Below are 23,212 nucleotides of genomic sequence, written 5' to 3'. Positions count from 1 at the left end.
TGAAGAGTAACAAGAATGTAATATAGATTCTGAAGGTAAAGAGGCATTACAAAAACCTTTAGTAATTTTATATATAGTATTTGAAATTGATGTCTTTAGGGGAAAAATTGTCATTTAACAAGTTTAGTATGGTTCCTAAAAATTCATGCCTATGTAGTGATGTCAGCAAAGTGGCAGATTAGGAAACTTTAAGCCCTCGTTCCCCAACAGAGATGTCAAAAAGCATGCAAAAATTAGTAAAATAAATTTACAGGAATTCTGGAAAACCAATAAAGGTATACAGCAACAAAGCAAATGCCCAATTAACAAAAAGTCACTCAAAACAGTAGGACATGTCATGGTGTTTTTACTTGTCCTTGTCTAGCCCCCTCTTCAGCTATGCTTTTGGTCTGAAGGCAGAAGTATAGTTTGCAATTCCTTCCCTCAAACCAGAGGGAGCAAAGCAGACTTTATTTGCAATTTTCTAATATGTCTGGGGACTACCAGAAGAACTAGTCTGTTTCACCTAACTTGGAGCTCGGGCAATGAGAAGCAGTGGGCCCCCTGCAGGATGACTATAGCTGTAGATGCCTGGGCAAGAGATTACAGGAAAAGAGATACAATAGACTATCTGAGGTTCAGAGAAGTTGACTCCTTGGGAAATTTAGACATTTAAAAGCAACCATGTGGGGGGAAAAGCGGGACAATATGTAGTACTTTCAACAATAAAGATTTTTTTTAAAAAGCAGCTATGTATGCAGAAGGATAATAAAAAGTCACACTCAGACCCAGGCAAGAGTTCTCAGAAAATACCTGAGACTTTCATAAACCATCATCTCATGCTAATCCCAAGGGTACTCAATGAACGGCAGGCCCAGCAAAGAGCCAGTTTGCAATAATTGGGAGAGGTGACTGTGCCAAATTTTCAAAAGAAAACCACAGGCATGCAAAGGTAATCAGGAAAACAATGAAGGATCAAAATGTGAATATCAATAGAGATAGAAATTACAAAGAGGAACCAAACATAAAATCTGGCACTTAAAATTACAATAATTGAAATGAAAAATTGACTACAAGAGTTCAACTGCAGATTTAACCAGGAATAAGAATCAGTAAATATGAAGATAAAGCAACTGAAATTATCAAGTTTGAGAAGCAGAAAGAAAAATGAATGAAGAGAAGTAAACAGAGTCTAAGGGACCTTCAGGGACACCTTTCAAGATTACCAACATATACGTTATGGAAGTCCCAAAAGGAGAAAAGAGAAATGGGTACAGAGAGATTATTTAAAGAAATAATTGCTTAAAAGCTTCCAAAATTAGATAAAATACATGAATTTAGAAATTCAAGAATTCAAAGAAATTTAAGCAGAATAAACCCAGAAGACCCCACACTGAGACACAATGTAATTCAACTGCTGTAAGACAAATAGAGAATCTTGACAGCAGCCATAGAAATGCAAATTGTCCTGTACAAGAGATCCTCACTAAGATCATCAGCTGATTTCTAAGTAGAAACCTTGGAAGTCAGAAGACAGTGGGATGCTAGAGACCAAGATCAACAGTAATTGATATAAATGTGAGGAGTCTGGCAGAAGGCTGACCAGGACTCCTTTTGATATTCACAGGGTGAATATCTACATTTTATTACCTGCTGCTGACTCAATGGCCTAAAGCAAACTCCCCCAAAACCTGACAATCTTACTGTTTACTAAACATTACCATTGATATGTCTGTTTGCATTCCTAAAGGTAATTGTGTATTCTAGCAAATAAAAGCAGCTGGGAACAGAGCAACAGGAGAGAACTTGACTGCTATGGTTGAGTTCTCCCCCCCCCCCCCGTATCTACACTAATAAAAGAGAAAAATGGTAATTGGCGTACGGCGATACCATTTTCACTGGCTAATCAGGGCTATATGCAAATTAACTGCCAACTAAGATTGGCAGTTAACTGCCAACAAGATGGCGGCTAATTTGCATATGTAGGCACAATGCAGGGAGGCAAAAGGGAAAGCAGGAAGAAGCCCCTTGCCACTGACAGTGATCTGAAACCCAGGGGGTAGCTAAGAGCTGGGGGGCAGGGCAAAGGCGGCCCTGGGGCCACCTTTGCCCTGCCCCCTAGCCATGATCAGAGAATCAGGCGCCTTTGCCGCCCTGGCCAGTGATAGCAGGAAGTAGGGGTGGAGCCAGCGATGGGAGCTGGGCACGGTCGAAGCTGGCAGTCCCAGGAGCTAGGGGTCCCTTGCCTGGGCCTAAAGCGAAGCCCATGATCGCGGCGCCCCCCGCTGCCACTGCAGGTCCCCGCTGCCTGGGCCGGACGCCTAGGCCAGAGGCGTTAGGCCTGGGCAGGGGCGGAGCCTGCAACCGCGGGGAGCTGGGGGTCCCCTGCCCAGGCCTGACACCTCTGCTGGAGGCCTCAGGCCTGGTCAAGGGGCCGATCCGGTGATTGGTGATTGGAGAGTGATGAGGGTCAACTCCTCTGGCCGAGGCATCAGGCCTGGGTGGGGGGCGGAGCCGGGGATTGGGGGGATATGATGGTCCCCTTGCCCAGGCCTGAAGCCTGGGTCAGAGGCGTCAGGCTTGGGCGGGGGGTGGAGCAAGCGATCAGAGGGAGATGGGGGTCCCCTGCCCAGGCATGATTCCTGGGCCAGAGGCCTCAGGCCTGGGCGGGGGCCAGAGCCAGTGATCGGGGGGAGATGGGGGTCCCCTGTCCAAGCCTGACACCTCTGGCAGAGGCGTCAGGCCTGGGCAAGGGGCCAATCAGGCGATCGGAGGGTGATGGGGGTCAACGCCTGAGGGCTCCCAGTATGTGAGAGGGGGCAGGCTGGGCTGAGGGACACTCTCCCTCCCCCCCCCCCACACACCCACTGCACGAATTTCGTGCACCGGGCCCCTAGTTAAAAATAATATTTCGTCTTGTGTATCATTTGTGCGTCAGCTCTTCCTCCAAGCCTTTGAACCCGTGAAAGCCACGCTGGCCATGGACTCTTGCAGTGGGATGACATACTAAGAGTGTTGAAAGGAAAAAACTGCCAACTGAGAATTCTATAGCTGGCAAAGTTATACTTTAAAAATTGAGGGAGTAATTAAAATATTCCCAGGTAAACAAAAACTAACAGCAGTCATTACCAATATACCTGTTGTATGAGAAATGTTAAAGAAAGCTTTCAGGTTAAAATTAAAGGAGGCTAAATAATAACTTGAAGCCATACAAAAAAGAAACATCTCAGGTAAAGGTAAATACATGGGCTATAATCAATGCTGGATTTACCCAACAGCTATGCTAAGAATATGCTTACAACACCAGCAGAGTGAATACACCAAAATCTTTTTTTAAAAGATGTGACATTTCAAATTTTGTTGAAACTTCACTGAAATAAACATCATTGAAAGATTTTTTAAAAAGACATACATAATTAAAAGTGAAAGGAAAAAAAAAGATATTCCACAAATATAGCAAATAAAGGTAAGCTAGGGTGGCTATACTGATATCAGGCAAAAGAGACTTTAGGTAAAAAATTGTTAGAAGAAACAAAGAAAATGTTTATTATACTGTCAAAAGAGTCAATTCACCAGGAAGATATAACAATTATAACACATGTATGCACCAAATATAAGAGCTCCAAAGTATATGGGGGAAAAAAAGAGACAGAATTAAAGGAAGAAATAGAGAGCTCTACAATCATGGGTGAGACTTCAATATTCTACTTCCAATAATAGAAAGAAAAACCATACAGAATATCAATAAGGATATAGACTATTTATTTATTTTTTTAAAATATATTTTATTGATTTTTTACAGAGAGGAAGGGAGAGAGATAGAGAGTTAGAAACATCGATGAGAGAGAAACATCGATCAGCTGCCTCCTGCACATCTCCCACTGGGGATATGCCCGCAACCCAGGTACATGCCCCTGACCGGAATCGAACCTGGGACCCCTGAGTCCGCAGGCCGACGCTCTATCCACTGAGCCAAACCGGTTTCGGCGATATAGACTATTTAAACAACATTACAAACCAATTAGACCTAACAGATATATAGAGAACACTGTACCCAACAGAGAGTATAAAATGAGATAAGTGAAAACAAAAAAAACCCAAAATATAAAAATTTATGGGATGCACTAAAAGCAGAACTAAAGGGAAAATATATACTGTAAATATATTTAAAAAGAGATGGCAAACCAATAACCTAGCTTTACACCTTAGGAAACAGAAAAAGAACAAATGAATTCCAAAGCTAGCAGAAGGAAGGACTAATAAAGATTAGAGTAGAGATAAAGAAATAGAGAATTGGGGGGGAAAAATCAATGAAACCAAAAGTTAAATTTTTTAAAAAAAATTGACAACTCTGTAGGTACATTAAGAAAAAAAGAGAAGAGTCAAATTACTAAAATCAGAAAAAAATGTGCACACAATTACCAATTTTACAGAAATGAAGAGGATTAGAGAGAATACTATGAATAACTGTATACCAAAAAATTGGATAACCTAGATAAGCGGTCGGCAAACTCATTAGTCAACAGAGCCAAATATCAACAGTACAACGATAGAAATTTCTTTTGAGAGCCAAATTTTTTAAACTTAAACTATATAGGTAGGTACATTGTTATTAACTTAATTAGGGTACTCCTAAGCTGGCCTTTGCTAAAAACGTCCTCAATCTGATTGAGGTACGTTCGCTGAGGTCCACCCCTTCCAACTCTCCCATCCACACTCGTCTTGTATACTTGTTTCAGATAGACGAGTGTGGATGGGAGAGTTGGAAGGGGTGGACCTCAGCGAACGTACCTCAAAACAATGTACCACCCCTGCGTGGGTATCCCGCGGCCCGCCTATGCAGCATCTCCCCGTCGCCCCACCGAACAACACCCCCCAATTCTAATGCCACTTCTTCAAAATAGACTCGCCCAGGCCGAAAAAAAACTTCTGCGCATGGGCCACAAAGTTTCAACCGCACTGTACGTGTGCGCCCACATGTGGTATTTTGTGGAGGAGCCACATTCAAGGGGCTTCCAAAGAGCCGCACGTGGCTCGCAAGCAGCGGTTTGCCGACCACTGACCTAGATGAAATGAACAAATTCTTAGAAGCACACCATTTACTAAGACTGAATCTGAAAGAAACAGAAAATCTGAACAGACCAATAACAAGAAGATTGAATTGGCAATCAAATACCTCCCAATAAAGAAAAGCCCTGGACTAAACTGGCTTTCACTGGTGAATTTTACCAAATATTTAATGAAAAATACCAATCCTCCTCAAACCACTAAAACTGAAGGAGCAGAAATACTTCCTAACTCATTCTATGAGTCTAGCATTTATTAAAGCTGAATGAAGACAATACAAAAAAGAAAACTACAGAACCCTCAAGCTATATTCTAGCAATGAACTCAGCAGCATGTTAAAAGGGTAACACGTCATAACCAAAAGGGATTTATTCCTGGAATGCGATGATGGTTCAATAAACAAAAATCAATTAATATTATGTATAACATTAATGGAACTCCTCCCCCCGCCCCACCCCATAATCCTCTCAAATGATGTAGAAAAAGGATGTGACATATTTCAACACACTTTCATGATATAAAAATATTTAATAAACTAGGAATTGAGAAAAACTACATCAACATAATAAAGACTCCACAGTTAAATATAAACTAAGATAAGAGAAATAAGATGACAACTTTTCTTCTAAGATGAGGAACAAGATTAGGATACATGCTTTTGCCACTGTTCTTTAATATATGATTGTAAGTTCTAACCACAGAAATTAGGCAACAAAAAGAAATAAAGGCACCCAAATTGGAAAAGAAGTAAAATTATCTTTTTGCAGATGACATAATCTTATATGGAGAAAACACTAAAGATGCCATAAAAATACTAGTAGGGCTAATAGAGGAATTCAGCAAAGATGTAGGATAAAAATCAACAAACAAATCAGATGCTTTTTTTTCTATTCACAATGTGAAAAGGAAATTAAGGAAATGATTCCTGCCCATCGTCCCATACACCAAAGGTTGCAGGTTCAATTCCCGGTCAGGATGTGTATGGAAGGCAGCCAATCGATGTTTCTCACATCTCTCCCACATTCTCTCTCTCCCTTCCTCTCTCTCTAAAAATCAATCAACATATCTTTAGCTGAGGATTTTAAAAAAAAGAAAATGATTCCTTTAAAATAGAATAAAAAAGAAGAATATACTTATTTAACTAATAAGGAGTCAACATACCTGTATACTTGTAAACAATACAACACTGCTGAAATAAAGACAAAAATAAAACGAGAAACATCCTATGTTAATGGAATGAAAGACTGAATTTTGTCAACACCACCCAAAGCATCCTATAATTCAATACAATTCCTATAAAAATCTCAGTGATATTTAATCTAGAATAGAAAAACCCATCTTAATAGTCACATGGAACCTCAAAGAACCCCAAATTGTCAAAATAATCTTGAAAAAAGAACAAAGTTGGAGGGCTCACACATCCTGATTTCAAAACTTTGTACAAAGCTACAGAATCAAAACAGTGTCTTTACTAGAATAAGGAGAGACAGACCAATGGAATACAATAAAGAGTACAGAAATAATCCTTCACCTATATGGTCAACTGAGTTTTGACAAGTGTGCCAAGACTATTCAATAGAGAAAAGACCATCTTTTCAATAAATGATGCCGGGAAAACTGAATATCCACATGGAAAAAAATGAAGTTGGACCCTTTCCTCATGTCACATGCAAAGATTAACTCAAAATGAATCAAAGACCTAAATGTAAGAACTAACACTACAATACTCTTAGAAGAAAACATAGGGGAAAAGCTTTACATATTAGATCTGGCAATGATTTCTTGCATATGACAACAAAAGCATAGGCAACAAAAGAAAAACTAATTGGACTTTATCAGTAACTTTTGTGGATCAAACAATGTGATCAAGAGAGTAAAAAGGTAACCTGTAAGAAGGGAAAAAATATCTGAAAATGATATATCTGATAAAAGATTAGTATCAATAATATATAAAGAACTCCTACAATCCAACAACAAAATAAATAATCCCACTCAAATATGGGCACTCAGCCTGGCTGGTATGGCTCAGTGGTTGAGCATTGACCTCTGAAGCAGGAGGTCACAGGTACATTCCCAGTTGGGGCACATGCCCGGGGTTTTGGGTTCGAGCCCCAGGAGGGGGCAAGCAAGAGACCACTGATCAATTATTCTCTCTCATCATTGATGTTTCTATCTCTCTCTCTCCCTCTCCTTTCTTTTCTTTAAAGTCAATAAAAACATATTTTTAAAAAAGGGCACTCATACAACTTAACACCAAAAAGACAAACATTTCAATTAAAAACTGGACAGAGGACCAGAATAGATATTTCTCCCACGAAGATATACAGATGGCCAACAGACATATGAAAAAATGCTCAACATCACTAATCATCAGTGAAATGCAAATTAAAAGCACAATGAGATTATCACCTCATGCCTGTCAGAATGGCTATATTAAAAAAAAATCAATAAACAACAAGTGTTGGTAAGGATGTGGAGAAAAAGGAGCTCTTGTACACTGTTAGTAGGCTTGTAAATTAGTGCACCCACTCACTGTGGAAAACAGTATGGAGATTCCTCAAAAATTAAAAATAGAGCCCTGACTGGTTTGGCTCAGTGGATAGAGTGTCGGCCTGTGGACTGAAAGGTCCCATGTTCGACTCCGGTCAAGGGCATGTACCTTGGTTGCAGGCACATCCCCAGTAGGAGGTGTGCAGGAGGCAGCTGATCGATGTTTCTCTCTCATCGATGTTTCTAACAATCTCCCTTCCTCTCTGTAAAAAATCAATAAAATATATTTTTAAAAAATTAAAAATAGAGTTATCAAATATCACATGATCTCACTCATACATGAAATCTAGTGAACAAAATAAAACTGATTAACAAAATAGATCCAGAGATATAGAAGCGTAGAACAGACTGGCGAATCTCAGAGGGAAAGTGGGGGTGGGTGGTGGGTGGGGAGAGATTAACCGAAGAACTTATATGCATCTATGCATAGCCCATGAACACAGACAATAGTGTGGTGAAGGCCTAGGGGAGGGATGGGAAAAGGGGGAGGGGGACAATGGGAAAAAAAGGGGGATCTGTAATACTTTCAACAATAAAGATAAATTTAAAAATATATAGAACTGTCATATGATCCAACAATTCTACTTTTGAGTATTTATCCAAAGAAAACAAAAACACTTAATTTGAAAAGATATATGCACCATGCTCACTGCAGCATTACTAGTGATAGCCAAGATATGAAAACAACCTAGGCATCGATTGATAGATGAATAAATAAAAATTTGTGTACAAATTAAATATTATTCAGTCAGAAAAAGAATGAAATCTTGGCATTTGTGACAACATGGATAGAACTAAAGGTATTATGCTAAGTGAAGTAAGTTAGAGGATGATAAATACCATATGACATCACTTATATGTAGAATCTAAAAAATCCCTAAATGAATAATCAAAACAAAAGAGACTCATAGATATAGAGAATAAGCTGATGGCTGCCAAAGGGGAGGAGGTGGGGGATGTGAATAAAAATAATAAAAAAATTTAAAAATGGGCAAAGGACTTGAGTAGACATTCTCCCAAAACAGTACACAAATGGCCAATTTGTAGAAATTTGCATTTTGTAGAAATAAGCACATGAAAAGATACTCAGCAACAGCAGTCATTAGGAAAATGCAAATAAAAATCACAATGAGACACAACTTTATATCCATCAGAACGTGATTACAAAAAAACAACAAAACACCATAGAAAATAACTCTGTTGGTAAGGATATAGAGAAATTGAAACCATGTACACTGCTGGTGGAAATCTAAAATGTGTAGCCAAAGTAGAAAATAACATGGTGTTTCCTCAGAAATTTAAACTTGAAATTACCATATGCCACTAAACTGTACACTTAAAATGGTTCAAATGGTAAACTTTGTTATGTATATTTTACCACTATAAAATCGGTAAAATAAATGCATGCATAGGACCTACCACTTAAATGTTATAATTAAAGACCAGATGTGACATAACATCAACATGGAAGAATATCACCAAAGAATATCAACTGATTCATTGATAGTGTTCTAGGCATCCTAATGAGATTTTTAAAGAAGGAACTAAGTCTAAAGGACAACATCATTACTAATATATTTCTTTGCACGTCACAACTTTTATGATCCTGTTTCTTCAAATTTAAAATGTGAATTAGATTATTGAAGATCACATAAATCAGAGTTTTTAAAAAAGTGATGGATACATAACTGTATATTTGTTTAGAAACAAATATTAGAAAGCATGAAAGCATTATTTGTTCTGTTGCAAATAAACACATGAAAAAATTATGGAACTATGTATAAGAAAATGTTTGCATTTTCCCATGTAAGCTGAATTCTGTAACAAATTTTGCAAATAGTTTCCTGTGCTGCTTTAAGAAAGAAGCTTGTTTATTTTAACAGTTAGCTTTGGAACCAGAAGACAAATTGCCCAAATAATTAAAAAATGTACAAATTGTTCTTCATTTTGAAGTTGTAATCATCAGCCTGTAGAGACCAACTACTACCTTCCAAACTTGTTTAAAAATTACTCATTACTTGAATCCATATAAAAAATAAAATGACAAGTTAATGTTAAAACTTTAGTTTTATTAAGTCTATATTTTTAAGTTATTACCTGGAATCAAGAGAAGTAAAAAGTTGATCAAACTGTTTCTCCAGATCCTTTAAAAGACTGACTGTTTCCTCTTGTGTTTGATTGTGTATGTGTTCAAGCATCTAGGAAGAACATAATACAAAGACCTAATTTGGTATTTTTATTTTGTAGAAATTGTACTGTTCAAAATAATTCTGAAAATAAAAGGCACTTTATGGACTTTTCAAAATAACAACACAAGAGAAGATCAGATGATAAACTTCAAATCCTGGTACCTCTCACATCTTTGTTGGCACTGGATACTGACAAACTGACAAAATGGCCTAGAAAATACACTAAGTTTTCTAAACTTGTTTCTTATCCTGTTTTGTCATTACAGGAAATATGTAATTTTAAATAGCTGAATTTCTCTCTGGAACCTTTCCTTAAATTAAAAAAGTAACATTTTAATCCAAGTATTTTTAAAATATTGACTATTCTACAAACTGCATTTTTAAACAAAGAAGTGTTCCTTGAGATCTGTGACCCCTTTTTTTACTTCAAATTTCTCCCTTTTGGAATGGGAATGTCTATCCTATTCTTGTCCAACCAATTATTTTAGAAGCAAATAATTTACTCCCTAGTTTCACAGATTCACTGTTAAAGAGGAATTTGGCCCTTGAGTTCAACTCATACTTCATTTAGAAGAAAATTAGATGAGATTTTGGATTTAGAGCTGACACTGGAATAGGTTAAGACTACGTTGGGTGGGTGAATGAATGTATTTTGCATGTGAGAAGGACATAAGCCTGGGGGAGTGGAGCAGAGGACAGACTGTTATGAACCACACCCCCTTCCCAAGTTCATATGTTGAAGCCTTAACTCCCATATCAGCTATAATCTTTTCAGTGCCTTGGCTGTAGATTTGTTGTTTCTTGTTCTTTGTTACCAAATGAATGAGCCTCTCTTTTGGGGAATGGGGTAAGGGAGAAAAGAAAGAAAGACTCTTTATGTAAGGGTATACAGCCAAGTAATGAGCATGTTAGAAAGATGATCTGCAATGCTCAGAGATAAGAAATCATGGTTCCTCGATAGAGCTTCTTCATTAGTGGGCTGCTAACACAATGCTGCATGACCAATCCCAGCAGGCCATGGGAGTTTCCCAGTCTTCTGTGTATTTCTCTGTCACTAGATTATCATGCTTAATAATCTCTAACTTCAGTCTTAGTATATGCAAGTATACATATTTAAAGAGACTATGCCCTAATAATTGATAGAATTTAATCATTCAAAATGCTTACTTTTACAGCAATACTTAATTGTTCAAAATTATTGCCTGCTATCTTTAGTGCTTCATCAATTTCTTCTGTAGTTTTAGTCTCCTAAAAAGAGGAAGGGGGACCGTATACAAATATAAAAATAGATACTTAGATATATTAGTCACAAAAACATCAGGCTACTATTTTGGTTACAAAAGCAACATAGACCTACCAAAGAAATCTGCAATCAAGAAAAATAACACTGTTCATCTTACTTACCCAGTAAGTAAGCATTTTAGAGTTTCAGCTATAGCATTCCAGATTTTTTAAAGATAACTTTTTGAAAAACTAAGATTATGTCCTGTAACCATTTTGAAGTTTAAAACTATCTTGAAAAATTTATCATGGCAATAAATGTACACATGTAAAAATGAACAATTTAAGGAAAATATAATTTGGTTATGTTAACATTTAAACTTGAAGTAAAAGATAGCAAGATTAAGTGCTCTCTCTCATCCACCAGCCCACCAAAAATCTCCTTAACAGCCTTGTCTAGGTGGCTCAGTTGGTTGGAGCATTGTCCCATACACCAAAGGTTGTGGGTTTGACCCCCAGTCAGGGTGCGTGTGGTAGGCAACTGATCTCAATGTTTCTTTCTCTCTCCCCTCTTCTTTCCCCCTCTCTCAAATCAATAAAAACATATCCTCTGGTGAGGATTAGAAAAAAAGGTCTCTGTAACAAAAGAACAATACTTCATTCAACAGCATTTTGGAGTTTGTTCTTTTTTCTAGTCTTAAATTTAAAAAATACACTAAAGTTATCAGGTGTAGTAACGGGTAAAATTGAATCTTCCAACATCATCATCATCATCATCATCATCATCATCATCATCATCATCAATAACAAATGCCATAGGCCTTTTGGATGCCATTAAAATAATTGGAAAAAATCACACTTAGAATTTAGAAACGTGTACTTTATATACATTTCACAGAATCTGAATTCAATAACTAGGTTTTAAAGGGAAGAAGCTACATATAGGTAAGTATCAAGAACACTAACAGAACACTACATATAGGTAAGTGTCAAAGGTAGCATGAGCTGCCTTGGGAATAAAAGTGAATCTGTTCAAGCACAGTTTGGAATAAAACAAGAGGTTCAAGTAATGAGTGTGTTTATCTCTTACCTTTAAGCTTTCTAAAAGAATCTGTAATTATAGGGACCTTGAGAGGAGAGGAAATTTAAGCTACCAGAGACAAAGTAAAAATGTCTGGCTTCATCTTACTTCACAAAATAACATTTTTCATACCGCCATTACAGCTGATGAATTCAAAACAGTCCTGTGTGTGGATGGTGAACCAATGTGTTCTAAACCAATAGTTAGCTGATCAGCAGTCTTTTTAAAGTCCTGAGAACAATTCTTTATCCTGAAAAATGTCAAGTACATTATTTTAAATACACATTAATAAAACAGTTTTAACTTTCTATTCTGATGTTTACTCTCTATAAAAAATAATTCATGTGATGACTTGTAAGAACACACACATTGGGTTCTCAATCATCTATGATAAGCAAAGAGAGGAAACCATGACTAAATACACTTTCATATAAAACTTAATTTTAATAGAGAATTCAATTCCTTAACAAATTTCTAAAAATAATAGCTTACAGCATAAACTGTGCTTTAATTTCCTAACCACCTCTCCTTACCTGATATTTTTTAGTAGAGATGTTGATAATCATTGAACTGTCTTAAACTCAATTATAGTTAGTACTTATACACATAAATGCCAGCTATTAAAAATGTACTTACATAGCCCTGGATAATTTACAAAAAGGTAATGAATTTACTACATAAGTTAATTTTCAAGGAAAAAGTTCCATTTCTCATCTATTTTTACCTTTATATCCTCATATTGGCTAGCACACAGTAAGCACTGTGTTTGCTGAATAAGTTACTCAAAACCTATAACTATTTATAGAAGAAACTATGATGTTTAATGTTAATCTTATAAAGAGAAATAGACTAAATAATTTTTAAACATTCAATTACTTTGAAAAGTGAACATCCATGTTCTTAAAAATATGAGTGGATTAGCCCTGAGTAGTCCATATTCAATTCCTATTACAAAATAGTAAAGATAAATCATAAAGAAAATATATTAGATATCAAGGGATGCTTCTATTTAAAATATGCAACTACTAGAGGCCCAGTGCACAATATTCGTGCATGGGTAGGGTCCCTAGGCCTGGCCGGTGATCAGGGCCGATATGTGGGGCAACCGGTGGAGTGATCAGGGGGGCCCCCGCTGGCACCTGCCTTGGCCGGCCTGGTGCTGCCTGCTTGCCAGTCCCATCCCCTGCCAACACCACCGGCCCACTTGCCGGCCAGCCCAGACCCCCAGTTGCCCCACCGCCACCACCGGTCACCTCCTTCCCCAGCCCTGATTGTGCACCGGTGGGGTCTCTCAGCCCGGCCTGCGCCCTCTCGCAATCCGGGACCCCTCGGGGGATGCCAGAGAGCCAATTTTAGCCCAATCCCGCAGGCCAGGCTGAGGGACCTCACTGGTGCATGAATTCGTGCACCAGGCCTCTAGTCCTCATATAAATCACCTCTCAATCTATCTCTTCCCTAAATCCTCCACTGTATTGTACTGTTGCTCCTCTCAACAGTCAACAGAGAAGTTCTTACTCTTTCTCCATGTCTTATTCTCACCCAGCACCAACAGCTTCTGCTAGAATCATACTCTCAGCTATCCTTGACTTGACATGGTAATCTTGCTTTCCTTTTTTTTCCACTTTTTTTTTTTTATATTTTATTGATTTTTTACAGAGAGGAAGGGCGAGGGATAGAGAGTTAAGAGTTAGAAACATCGATGAGAGAGAAACATCGATCAGCTGCCTCCTGCACACCTCCTACTGGGGATGTGCCCGCAACCAAGGTACATGCCCTTGACCGGAATCGAACCTGGGACCCTTTAGTCCGCAGACCGATGCTCCATCTACTGAGCCAAACCGATTAGGGCTTTTTTCCCCCCCCACTTTAAATAAGGACAAACTAATACTGCTTCCTTAGGAGCTGGATTCTCCATTTAATTAACAGCTAAGACAAATTATAAACTTAAATAGCACTTTATAAGCAATGTGTTAGAAACAATGATCTAAAAATGATATTTTAGTATTGCTAAAATTACTCTTTCAGAAATATGTATTTCTGAAAGAGTAATTTTAAATACTAAAGAGAACTTTAAATACTAAAATACGTGCACATAGAACATACTTTTTAGGCTGCAGTTTGTCCATAAAAGAACCTTCTTTAACATATCCATCTATTGGATAGTATCCTTTTCTAGTTTTTATAGATGTAGCAACCTTAGGACAAAATAAGGAAAACAAAAACAGAAAGTCAGTCAATAATTTCTGTTTATGCAGAATTCAACCAACCAATGTGCCATTCACAGATAAATTTGATAATAGCCTTAAAGATCCTTGAAACCACATTAAATCAAAGAAAAAAGTTGTGTGTGTGTGTGTGTGTGTGTGTGTGTATGTTTTTACCCTATTTTAATCAGTAAACACATCAGTAATTTGGCAATTATGAGTTAAACAGAACATTAAATTAACTAAAACACTTCATTTTATCACAATTCTAAAGAAATACTTGCAACAATACTTTAAGATTTTACTGTAGCCCTGGCTGGTGTTGCTCAGTGGTTAGAGTGTTGGCCTGTGCACCAAAGGGTCATGGGTTTGATTCCCAGTGAAGGGCATGTACCTGGGTTGCAGCTTAGTCTCTGGCCCTGGTTGGGGCACCTGCAGGAGGCAACCAATTGATGTGTGTCTCTCTCACATCGGTGTTTCTCTTTCTCTCTCTCTCTCCCCCTTGCCTCCCTCCATTCCACAATCTCTAAAAAATCAATGGAAAAAATGAGTGAGGATTAAAAAAAAACTTACTGTAAAAATTTTACAATGATATGTTAAGGTATGTTCAAAAATTTAAACTTAAGATAAATCTATAATAATAAAAGCACAATATGTTAATTAGACCGGACATCCTTCCAGACGAAGCCGAAGCTGTGAGGGAAGCCCAGGTCCCAGGTGCCTGCTGGTGGCCGGAGGGAAGCCAGTACCAGCAGCCGGGAGAAGGAAGTTCCTACTCTTGCACACATTTTGTCCATCAGGCCTCTAGTTTAATAAGAAAAATATAAGCTCTAAGAAAAGAAAACCAAGTAACTTATTGGGGATTATAAAACAAGAACTGAATAAATGGAGGATGATATCAGGTTCCTGGAAACAAAGATTTAATATCCTAAACTACAACTAATATAGATAGAATTCTCAAGTTCACATGGAAAATACATTATGTAAGAATTATAATTTTAACATACCATTTGGGAGAGATTTATCCCACCAGAGAATAAAGCTACTATAATTGAAACACTAGGGTGCTGGCACAATAGAAAACAAGAGTCCTAAAATAGATCCATATATACATGGGAACTTAATACAGAATACAAATAACACTTCAATTAAACAGAAGAGGGAGTATTCAATAATTATTCTGGGAAAGTCAATTCATCATTCTGAAGAATAAAGTTTATACCTACTTTACAGCATATATGAATAGTTAAAAAGATCAAGTACAAACCTTTTAAAAAGCATGATATAAGTATTAAAATATATATATAACTCTGAGATGGGAAGGTTTGTCTAATCAAAGAAAACCAGAAACCATGAAGGAGGGGGAAAAAGGCTAAAGAGGGAAACATTTCTGAAAGGCTCAATGTAATAAAAAATTTAAGTGAAAGACTGGGAGAAAATAGTTAAAAACACAGGACAGTGTTAACATCCCTATCACATAAAGTGTTTCTACAAGTTATGAAAATACAAGTCAAAAGGGAAATATGCAAATTCTCTCAAAGAGTCTACTGAAGATGTCTGAAAGTTACTCAATTTCACACTAATAGTCAGGGAATTGCAATTTAAGACAAGGAGATATCCATTTTTGCCCATCAAACTGCCAAACATTAAAACAAATATGACAAATTAAAACATGGCTTTATCTTGAAGCTAGAGATTAACAGAACTTGCTAATGGAATATTTTTGGTAGGGGTAGGTTTGAAGAACTATGTAAATATATAGAGAAAAATTGTGAAAACCACCTAAATGTTTACAATGAATAGATAAGAATCACACCAATTGTGTACAATTGTTTATTATGTAGGCATTAAAAGTAACGCAGGAGACTCTCATGAGAATAAGTTAATGTTGCTAAGAGAAAGCAGATGACTTAATGTTATGTGGTCTCAAATTTAAATACACATCTTTGGTGTGGAAGATGATGGTCTGTCAAGATTTTAAGTATGATACATTATTAATTAGGGGGAAAGTGTTACCTGTAACAAATCACATTGAACCAAATGTTATTTTTAAGAAATCCTCTTCCCAAAACTGAAGGCTAAAACCTTAATTTCTATTTGCCTCCTCATTTATTTCCTTTTGACTTGACATTTCATAGTAAGAGGTTAGTGTGATTATCAACAGATTTATATTTTAAAGAAACATACCCTCAAGATTTTATTGTCACACTAGAGGCCCAGTGCACAAATTCGTAAACAGTGGGGCACCAAGGGGGTGGGGATGGGGTCAGGGGACACGATTGGCCCTCTGGGCAGGCGGTGAGACGCCCTTGCCAACCTGGGATCCTGTCCTGCTGACATTCACGCTGGTTGTCAGGAGCCACCTGGTGGCCGCTTTTATATTGTTTCTTCCTTACAGAGCATCTAGGGAAGGGAAGTGGCCGCAGTGCTGGAGGCCGACTTCCAGGAGGCCAATAGCACTGTCAGGATCGTCCTGGTGGCACTGGTCCATTGGTGCCTGGCCCGTTCTCCAGAGACTGGACCTGCAGGACTACTGAGGGAGTGAGTGGCTGCCATTGGGCTGGTGGGTCGCTGGGCCGGGTCGGTCAGCTGAGTGGCGCTCCCACTGTGGGAGCACATGGACCACCAGGGGGCAACTCCTGCGTTGAGCATATGCCCCCTGGTGGTGAGTGTGCATCATAATGACCGGTCATTCGGTCACTTAGGCTTTTATATATATAGACAATAAAACAAAATATGAAGCTTTGAACTGGATCACTCTTATCTCCTCCCAGTTCAAAATGCTTGCATCTCTTTAGTTTTTAAAAAAATCTTTATTGCTGAAAGTATTACATATGTCCCCACTTTTCCCCCATTGACCTATTCTACCTGCCCCCGCCATCCTGCCCCAGGCCTTCACCACCCTATTGTCTGTCTCCAGGGGTTATGCATATATGCATACAAGTTCTCTGGTTGATGTCTTCCCACCCAACCACTCTCCCCCACCTTCCCTTAGAGGTTCCATAGTCTATTCCATGCTTCTATGTCTCTGAATCTATTTTGTTCATCAGTTTATTTTGTTCATGAGATTCCACATATGAATGAGATCATGTGATACTTACTTTTCTCTGATTGACTTATTTCGCTCAGCATAATACTTTCCAGGTCCATCCATGCTATTGCAAATGGTAAGAGTTCTTTATTTTTTACAGCTGCATATTATTCCATTGTGTAAATGGACCACAGCTTTCTTATCTACTTATCTGCTAATGGGCACTTGGGCTGTTTCCAAATTCTGGCTATCATAAATTGTGCTATGAACATAGGGATGCATATATTCTTTCTGATGTTTGTTTCTTAAAATATATTTCTCGAAGTGGGATCACTGTGTCAAATGAGAATTCCATTTTCAATTTTTTGAGGAAACTCCATACTGTTTTACAGTGCTGAACTAGTCTGCATTCCCACCATCAGTGTACGGGGTTCCCTTTTCTCCACATCATCACCAACAATTGTCATTTGATGATTTGTTGATGGTAGCCATTCTGACAGGTATGAGGCGATATCTCACTGTTGTTTAATTTGCATCTCTCCAATGATTAGTGACTTTGAACATTTTTTCATATGTATCTTGGCCATCTGTATGTCCACTTTGGAGAAGTGTCTATTTAGGTCCTTTGCCCATTTTTTAATTGGATTGTCTTCCTTTTATTAAGTTGTATGAGTTCCTATATATTTTGGAAATTAACCCATTATTGTGTCATTTCCAAATATGTTCTCCCAGTGTGCTCCCTTTTCATTTTGTTAATGGCTTCTTTTGCTGTGCAGAAGCTTATTTTTATGTACTCCCATTTGTTTTTCTCCTTAGTTTCCTTTGCTCCGAGGTATGTATCCGTAAACATATTGCTACGAGAGCTGTCTAAGATTTTTATGTCTATGGTTTCTTCTAGGATTTTTATGGTTGCACAACTTACATTTAAGTCTTTTATACATTTTGAGTTTATTCTTATGTATGGTGTAAGTTGGTTATCTAGTTTCATTTTCTTGCATATACCTGTCCAATTTTCCAAACACCATTTACTGAAGAGACTGTCTTGACTCCACTGTATTCTCTTGCCTCCTTTGTCAAATATTAAACATAATGATTTGGGTTGATTTCAGGGTTCTCTGTTCTGTTCCATTGATCTATATGCCTATTCTTATGCCAGTCACAGGCTTTTCTGAGTACTGTAGTATAACTTGATATCTGGTAATGTGGTTCCTCCAACTCTGTTCTTTCTCAAGATTGTTGCACCTATTTGGGGTCATATTTGGTTCCATATACATTTTTGGAGTGTTTGTTCTAGAACTGTAAAATATGCTGTTGGTCTTTTATTAGGGACTAGAGGCCCGGTGCACGAATTCATGCACCAATGGGGTTCCTCAGCCTGGCCTGCAGGATTGGGCTGAAACTGGCTCTCTCACATCCCCTGAGGGGTCCCGGATTGCGAGAGGGTGCAGGCTAGGCCGAGGAACCCCACCGGTGCATGATCAGGGCTGGGCAGGAGGTTGGCCAGCCAGGGAGGAACCGGACCGTGGGAGGGCTCCAGGGCATGTCTGGCCTGCCTCACTCAGTCCCGATCGGCTGGACCCCAGCATCAAGCTAACCTACTGGTCAGAGTGTCTGCCCCCTGGTGGTTAGTGCACATCACAGCGACTGGTCAACTGTCTTCACCCTGGTGGTCAGTGCCATTCATAGCGAATGGTTGAGTGGCCTTAGCATATCATTAGCATATTACACTTTGATTGGTTGAACGGATGACTGGACGACTGGACACTTAGCATATTAGGCTTTTATTATAAAGGACTGCATTGAATCTATAGATTGCTTTGGGAAGTATCGACATTTTAATGATGTTGATTCTACCAATCCATGTACATGGTATATTCTTCCACTTGATTATATCTTCCTCTACATCTTTTTTCAACGTCCTGTAGTTTTCCAAGCACAGGTTTATTACTTCCTTGGCTGAGTTTATTCCTAAGTATGTTAAATTTTTTATTGCAATGGTAAATGGGATTTTTAGTCTCTCTGAGAGTTCATTATTGGTATATAAAAATGCCAAGGATTTCTAGGTGTTAATTTTGTATCCTACTACCTTGCCGAATTCATTTATTACATCTAGTAGTTTTCTGATGGAGTCTTCAGTGTTTTTTAGGTACAATATCATGTCACCTGCAAATAATAATAGTTTTACTTCCTCCTTTCCAATTTGGATGCCTTTTATTTCTTCTTGTCTGATTGCTGTGCCTGGAACTTCCAGTACAATCTATACTAATAATAGAGGAATATGCAGACTGTCCAGGACGCCATCACAGTAACAGTAATGACCGAACAGCAGGCTGCATGGGGCAACAAGGCCAGCAGGGGGGTTAGTGAGGGACAACCAAACGACTGAACAGCAGGCTGTGTGCAGTGACCAGGCCAGCAGGGGGGTTAGTGAGGGATGACCAAACGACTGAATAGGAGGTTGTGTGGACCAACCAGGCTGGCAGGGGGGTTAGTGAGGGACGACCAAATGACAGCAGGCTGTGTGGGGTGACCAGGCCAGCAGGGGGGGCAGTTGGGGGAGACCAGGTTGGCGGGGGGGGGGGCAGTTGGGGGCGACCAGGCCGGCGGGGGGGCAGTTGGGGGCAACCAGGCTGGCGGGGGGGGGGCAGTTAGGGGCAATCAGGCCGGTAGGCAGAAGCAGTTAGGGGTGATCAGGCTGGCATGGGGGGCAGTTAGGGGTAATAAGGCAGGCAGGCAAGTGAGCAGTTAGAAGCCAGAAGTCCCAGATTGTGAGAGGGATGTCCTTCCCCCAGGGGGTCCGGATTGGAGAGGGTACAGGCTGGGCTGAGGGGACACCTGCCCCCCCCCCCCGTACACAAATTTTGTGCACTGGACCTCTAGTCCTATATAATAAAAGCCTAATATGCTAAGTGTCCGGTTGGCTGTTCAACCAATAAACGCATAATATGTTAATGATATGCTAAGGCCGCTCAACCACTTGCTATGACCATCAGGGGGCAGACCTCCAACTGGTAGGTTAGCTTACTGCTAGGGTCTGGCCAATCAGGACTGAGCAAGACAGGCTGAACACACCCTGGAGCCCTCCTGCAGTCCCTCCCTAACTATCCAACCTCCCACATCCCTCCCAAGCCCCAGTTGTGCACTGGCGGGGTATCTTAACCTGGCCTGCAATCCAGGACCCCTAAGGGGATATTGGAGAGCCAGTTTCGGCCCAGACCCACAGGCCAGGCCGAAGGACCCCACTGGTGCACGAATTCGTGCACTGGGCCTCTAGTGTTGAATAAGAGGGGTGAAAGCGGGCATCCCTGTCTTGTTCCTGTTCTCAGTGGAAATGGTTTTAGTTTTTTCCCATTGAGTATGATGTTTGCTGTAGATTTGTCATATATGGCCTTTATCATGTTGACATATACTCCCTCTATTCCCACTTTGCTGAGAGTTTTTATCAAATATGGGTGCCGTTTTTTGTCAAATGCTTTTTATGCATCTATTGATCTGATCATGCAATTTTTGCCTTTCAATTTATGTGATATATCACATTTATTGATTTGCAAATATTGTACCAGCCTTGCAGCCCCGGAATAAATCACAACTGGTCATGGTGTATGATCTTTTTAATATATTGCTGGATCAGATTTGCTAAAATTTTGTTGAAGATTTTAGCATCTATGCTTATCAGGGATATTGGCCTGTAATTTTCTTGGCATTGTCTTTATCTGGTTTTAGAATTAGGGTAATTCTGGCCTCATAGAAAGAGGTTGGAAGTATTTCTTCCTCTTGAATTTTTTGGAAGAGTTTGAGGTGGAAAGATGCTAATTCTTTAAATGTTTGGTAAGCATCCCCTATGAAGCCTTCCAGACCAGGGCTTTTGTTTGCTGGAAGTTTTTTTTTTATTACTGCTTCAATTTCATCAGTAGTTATCAGCCTATTCAGGTTTTCTGATTCTTCCTGAGTCTTGGAAGATTGTATTTTTCTAGGAATATGTCCATTTCACCCTGGTTGCCCAGTTTATTGCAATATAGTCATTCATAGTACTTTTTATGATCTTTTGTGTTTCTGTGGGGTCTGTTGTTACTTCAATTCTTTTGTTTCTGATTTTGTTTGAGTCCTCTCTCTGTTTCTTGATGAGTCTGCCTAGACGTTCATCAATCTTGTTTATCTTTTGAAAGAACCAGCTCTTAGTTTTATTGACCTTTTATCTACACTAATAAAAAAGAAGCATGCAAATTGGTGTCACTCTGCTATGCCCACCAGCCAATCAGAGCAACTATGCAAATTAACCCAACAATGATAGCAGTTAATTTGCATATGCAGGCACAGAGCGAAGACTGAAGACGACTGAAGACTGAAGAGGCTTGGCTTCTCCGCTGCAGCCGGAGTGGAGAAGCCAAGCCTCACTGCAGCCACAGCAGAGAAGCCAAGCCTCGCTGCTGTGGCCGGAGCAGAGAAGCCAAGCCTCGCTGCTGTGGCCGAACCAAAGGCCTGGGTCTTGGGTGCTGGAGGAAAACCAGTGCCGGCAGCAAGGGGAAGGAAGGCCTATTACGCGAATCTTCGTGCAACGGGCCTCTAGTATATATCTATATATATATATATATATATAAATACATATTTTTTAGTCTCTATGTCATTTATTTCCATCTGATCTTTAGTATTTCCCTCCTTCTACTTACTTGGGTTTTTCTTATTGTTCTCTTTCTATTTTTTTAAATTGTAGAATTAGATAACTTATTAAGAGTTTTTCTTGTTTGGTTTTTTTGTTTGTTTTTTGTTTTTTGTTTTGAGATAGGCTTGTAGTGCTATGAACTTCCCTCTCAGGATGGCTTTCACTTTGTCCCACAGAGTTTGGGTTGTAGTGAGTTCATTTTCATTTGTTTCCAGGATGTTTTTTATTTCTTCTTTGATCTTTTTGGTAACCTATTCATTGTTTAATAGCATGCTATTTAGCCTCCATGTGTTTGAGAATTTTTGAGTGTTTTTATTACAGTTAATTTCTCATTCCATGCCATTGTGATTTAAGAAGATGCTTGATATGATTTCAATCTTCTTGAACTTGTAGAGATTTGGCCTGTGTCCTAACATGTGGTCTATCTTTGAAAATGTCCCATGTGCACTTGAGAAGAATGTATATTCTGTAGCTTTGGGGTGAAAAGCTCTGAAAATGTCAATTTCATTTGATCTAGCATATTGTTTAGGATCGCTGCCTCCTTGTTAATTTTTTGTCTAGAAGGTCTATCCAGTGATGTCCATAGGGTATTAAAGTCCCCTACTATGATAGTATTGCTGTCACTCTCTCCCTTGATATTCTCCAGAAGTTTTTTTTATGTATTTGGATGCTCCTGTATTAGGTACATATGTTTACCAGAGTTATATCCTCTTGTTTTATTGATTTCTTTAGTATTATGAAGTGGCCTTCATTATCTCTTGTTATGGCCTTCATGTTGAGGTCTATTTTGTAAGATGAGTATTGCTACCCCAGCATTCTTTTCCATTTTCATTTGCCTGGAAAAGTTTTTTTCCATCCTTTCAATTTCAGTCTGTGCGAATCCTTTAACTGAGGTTGGTCTCTGTAGACAGTATACATATGGGTTATGTTTTTTTAGCCACTCAGGTACCCTATAACCTTTGATTGGAGTATTTAAGCCATTTATATTTAAGGTTACTAGAGGCCCGGTGCACAAAAATTTGTGCACTCGGGAGGGCCCTCAGCCTGGCCTGTGCCCTCTCGCAGTCTGGAACCCCTTGGGGAATGATCACCTGCTGGCTTAGGCCTGCTCCCTGGGGAATTGGGCCTAAGCTGGCAGTCAGACATCCCTCTGGCAGCCCGGCAGCCCTCGGGGGATGTCCACTTGCCAGCGGGGAGCAGGCCTAAACTGCAGTCAGACATCCTTAGCAC

At 39.1% G+C, this 23,212-nt stretch overlaps 1 protein-coding gene across 1 annotated transcript in view; it reads right to left on the bottom strand.

Moving 5' to 3' along the window:
• RNF17 (ring finger protein 17) overlaps positions 1-23,212 on the bottom strand; it is a gene marked incomplete at both ends in the record, with an annotated part of 152,520 nt that overhangs the window by 113,415 nt on the left and 15,893 nt on the right. The window contains 4 exons of the mRNA XM_081083577.1: positions 9,694-9,794; positions 10,953-11,033; positions 12,220-12,337; positions 14,191-14,282. Of these exons, the coding sequence (XP_080939703.1) occupies positions 9,694-9,794; positions 10,953-11,033; positions 12,220-12,337; positions 14,191-14,282 (392 nt within the window). The remainder of the gene's footprint in view (positions 1-9,693; positions 9,795-10,952; positions 11,034-12,219; positions 12,338-14,190; positions 14,283-23,212) is intronic.

The sequence above is a fragment of the Myotis nattereri genome (assembly GCF_964212035.1).
Source record: "Myotis nattereri genome assembly, chromosome: 2".
Taxonomy (NCBI): domain Eukaryota; kingdom Metazoa; phylum Chordata; class Mammalia; order Chiroptera; family Vespertilionidae; genus Myotis; species Myotis nattereri.
The sequence above is the reverse complement of the archived record's forward strand: the minus strand, read 5'-3'. Positions and strand labels throughout refer to the sequence as shown.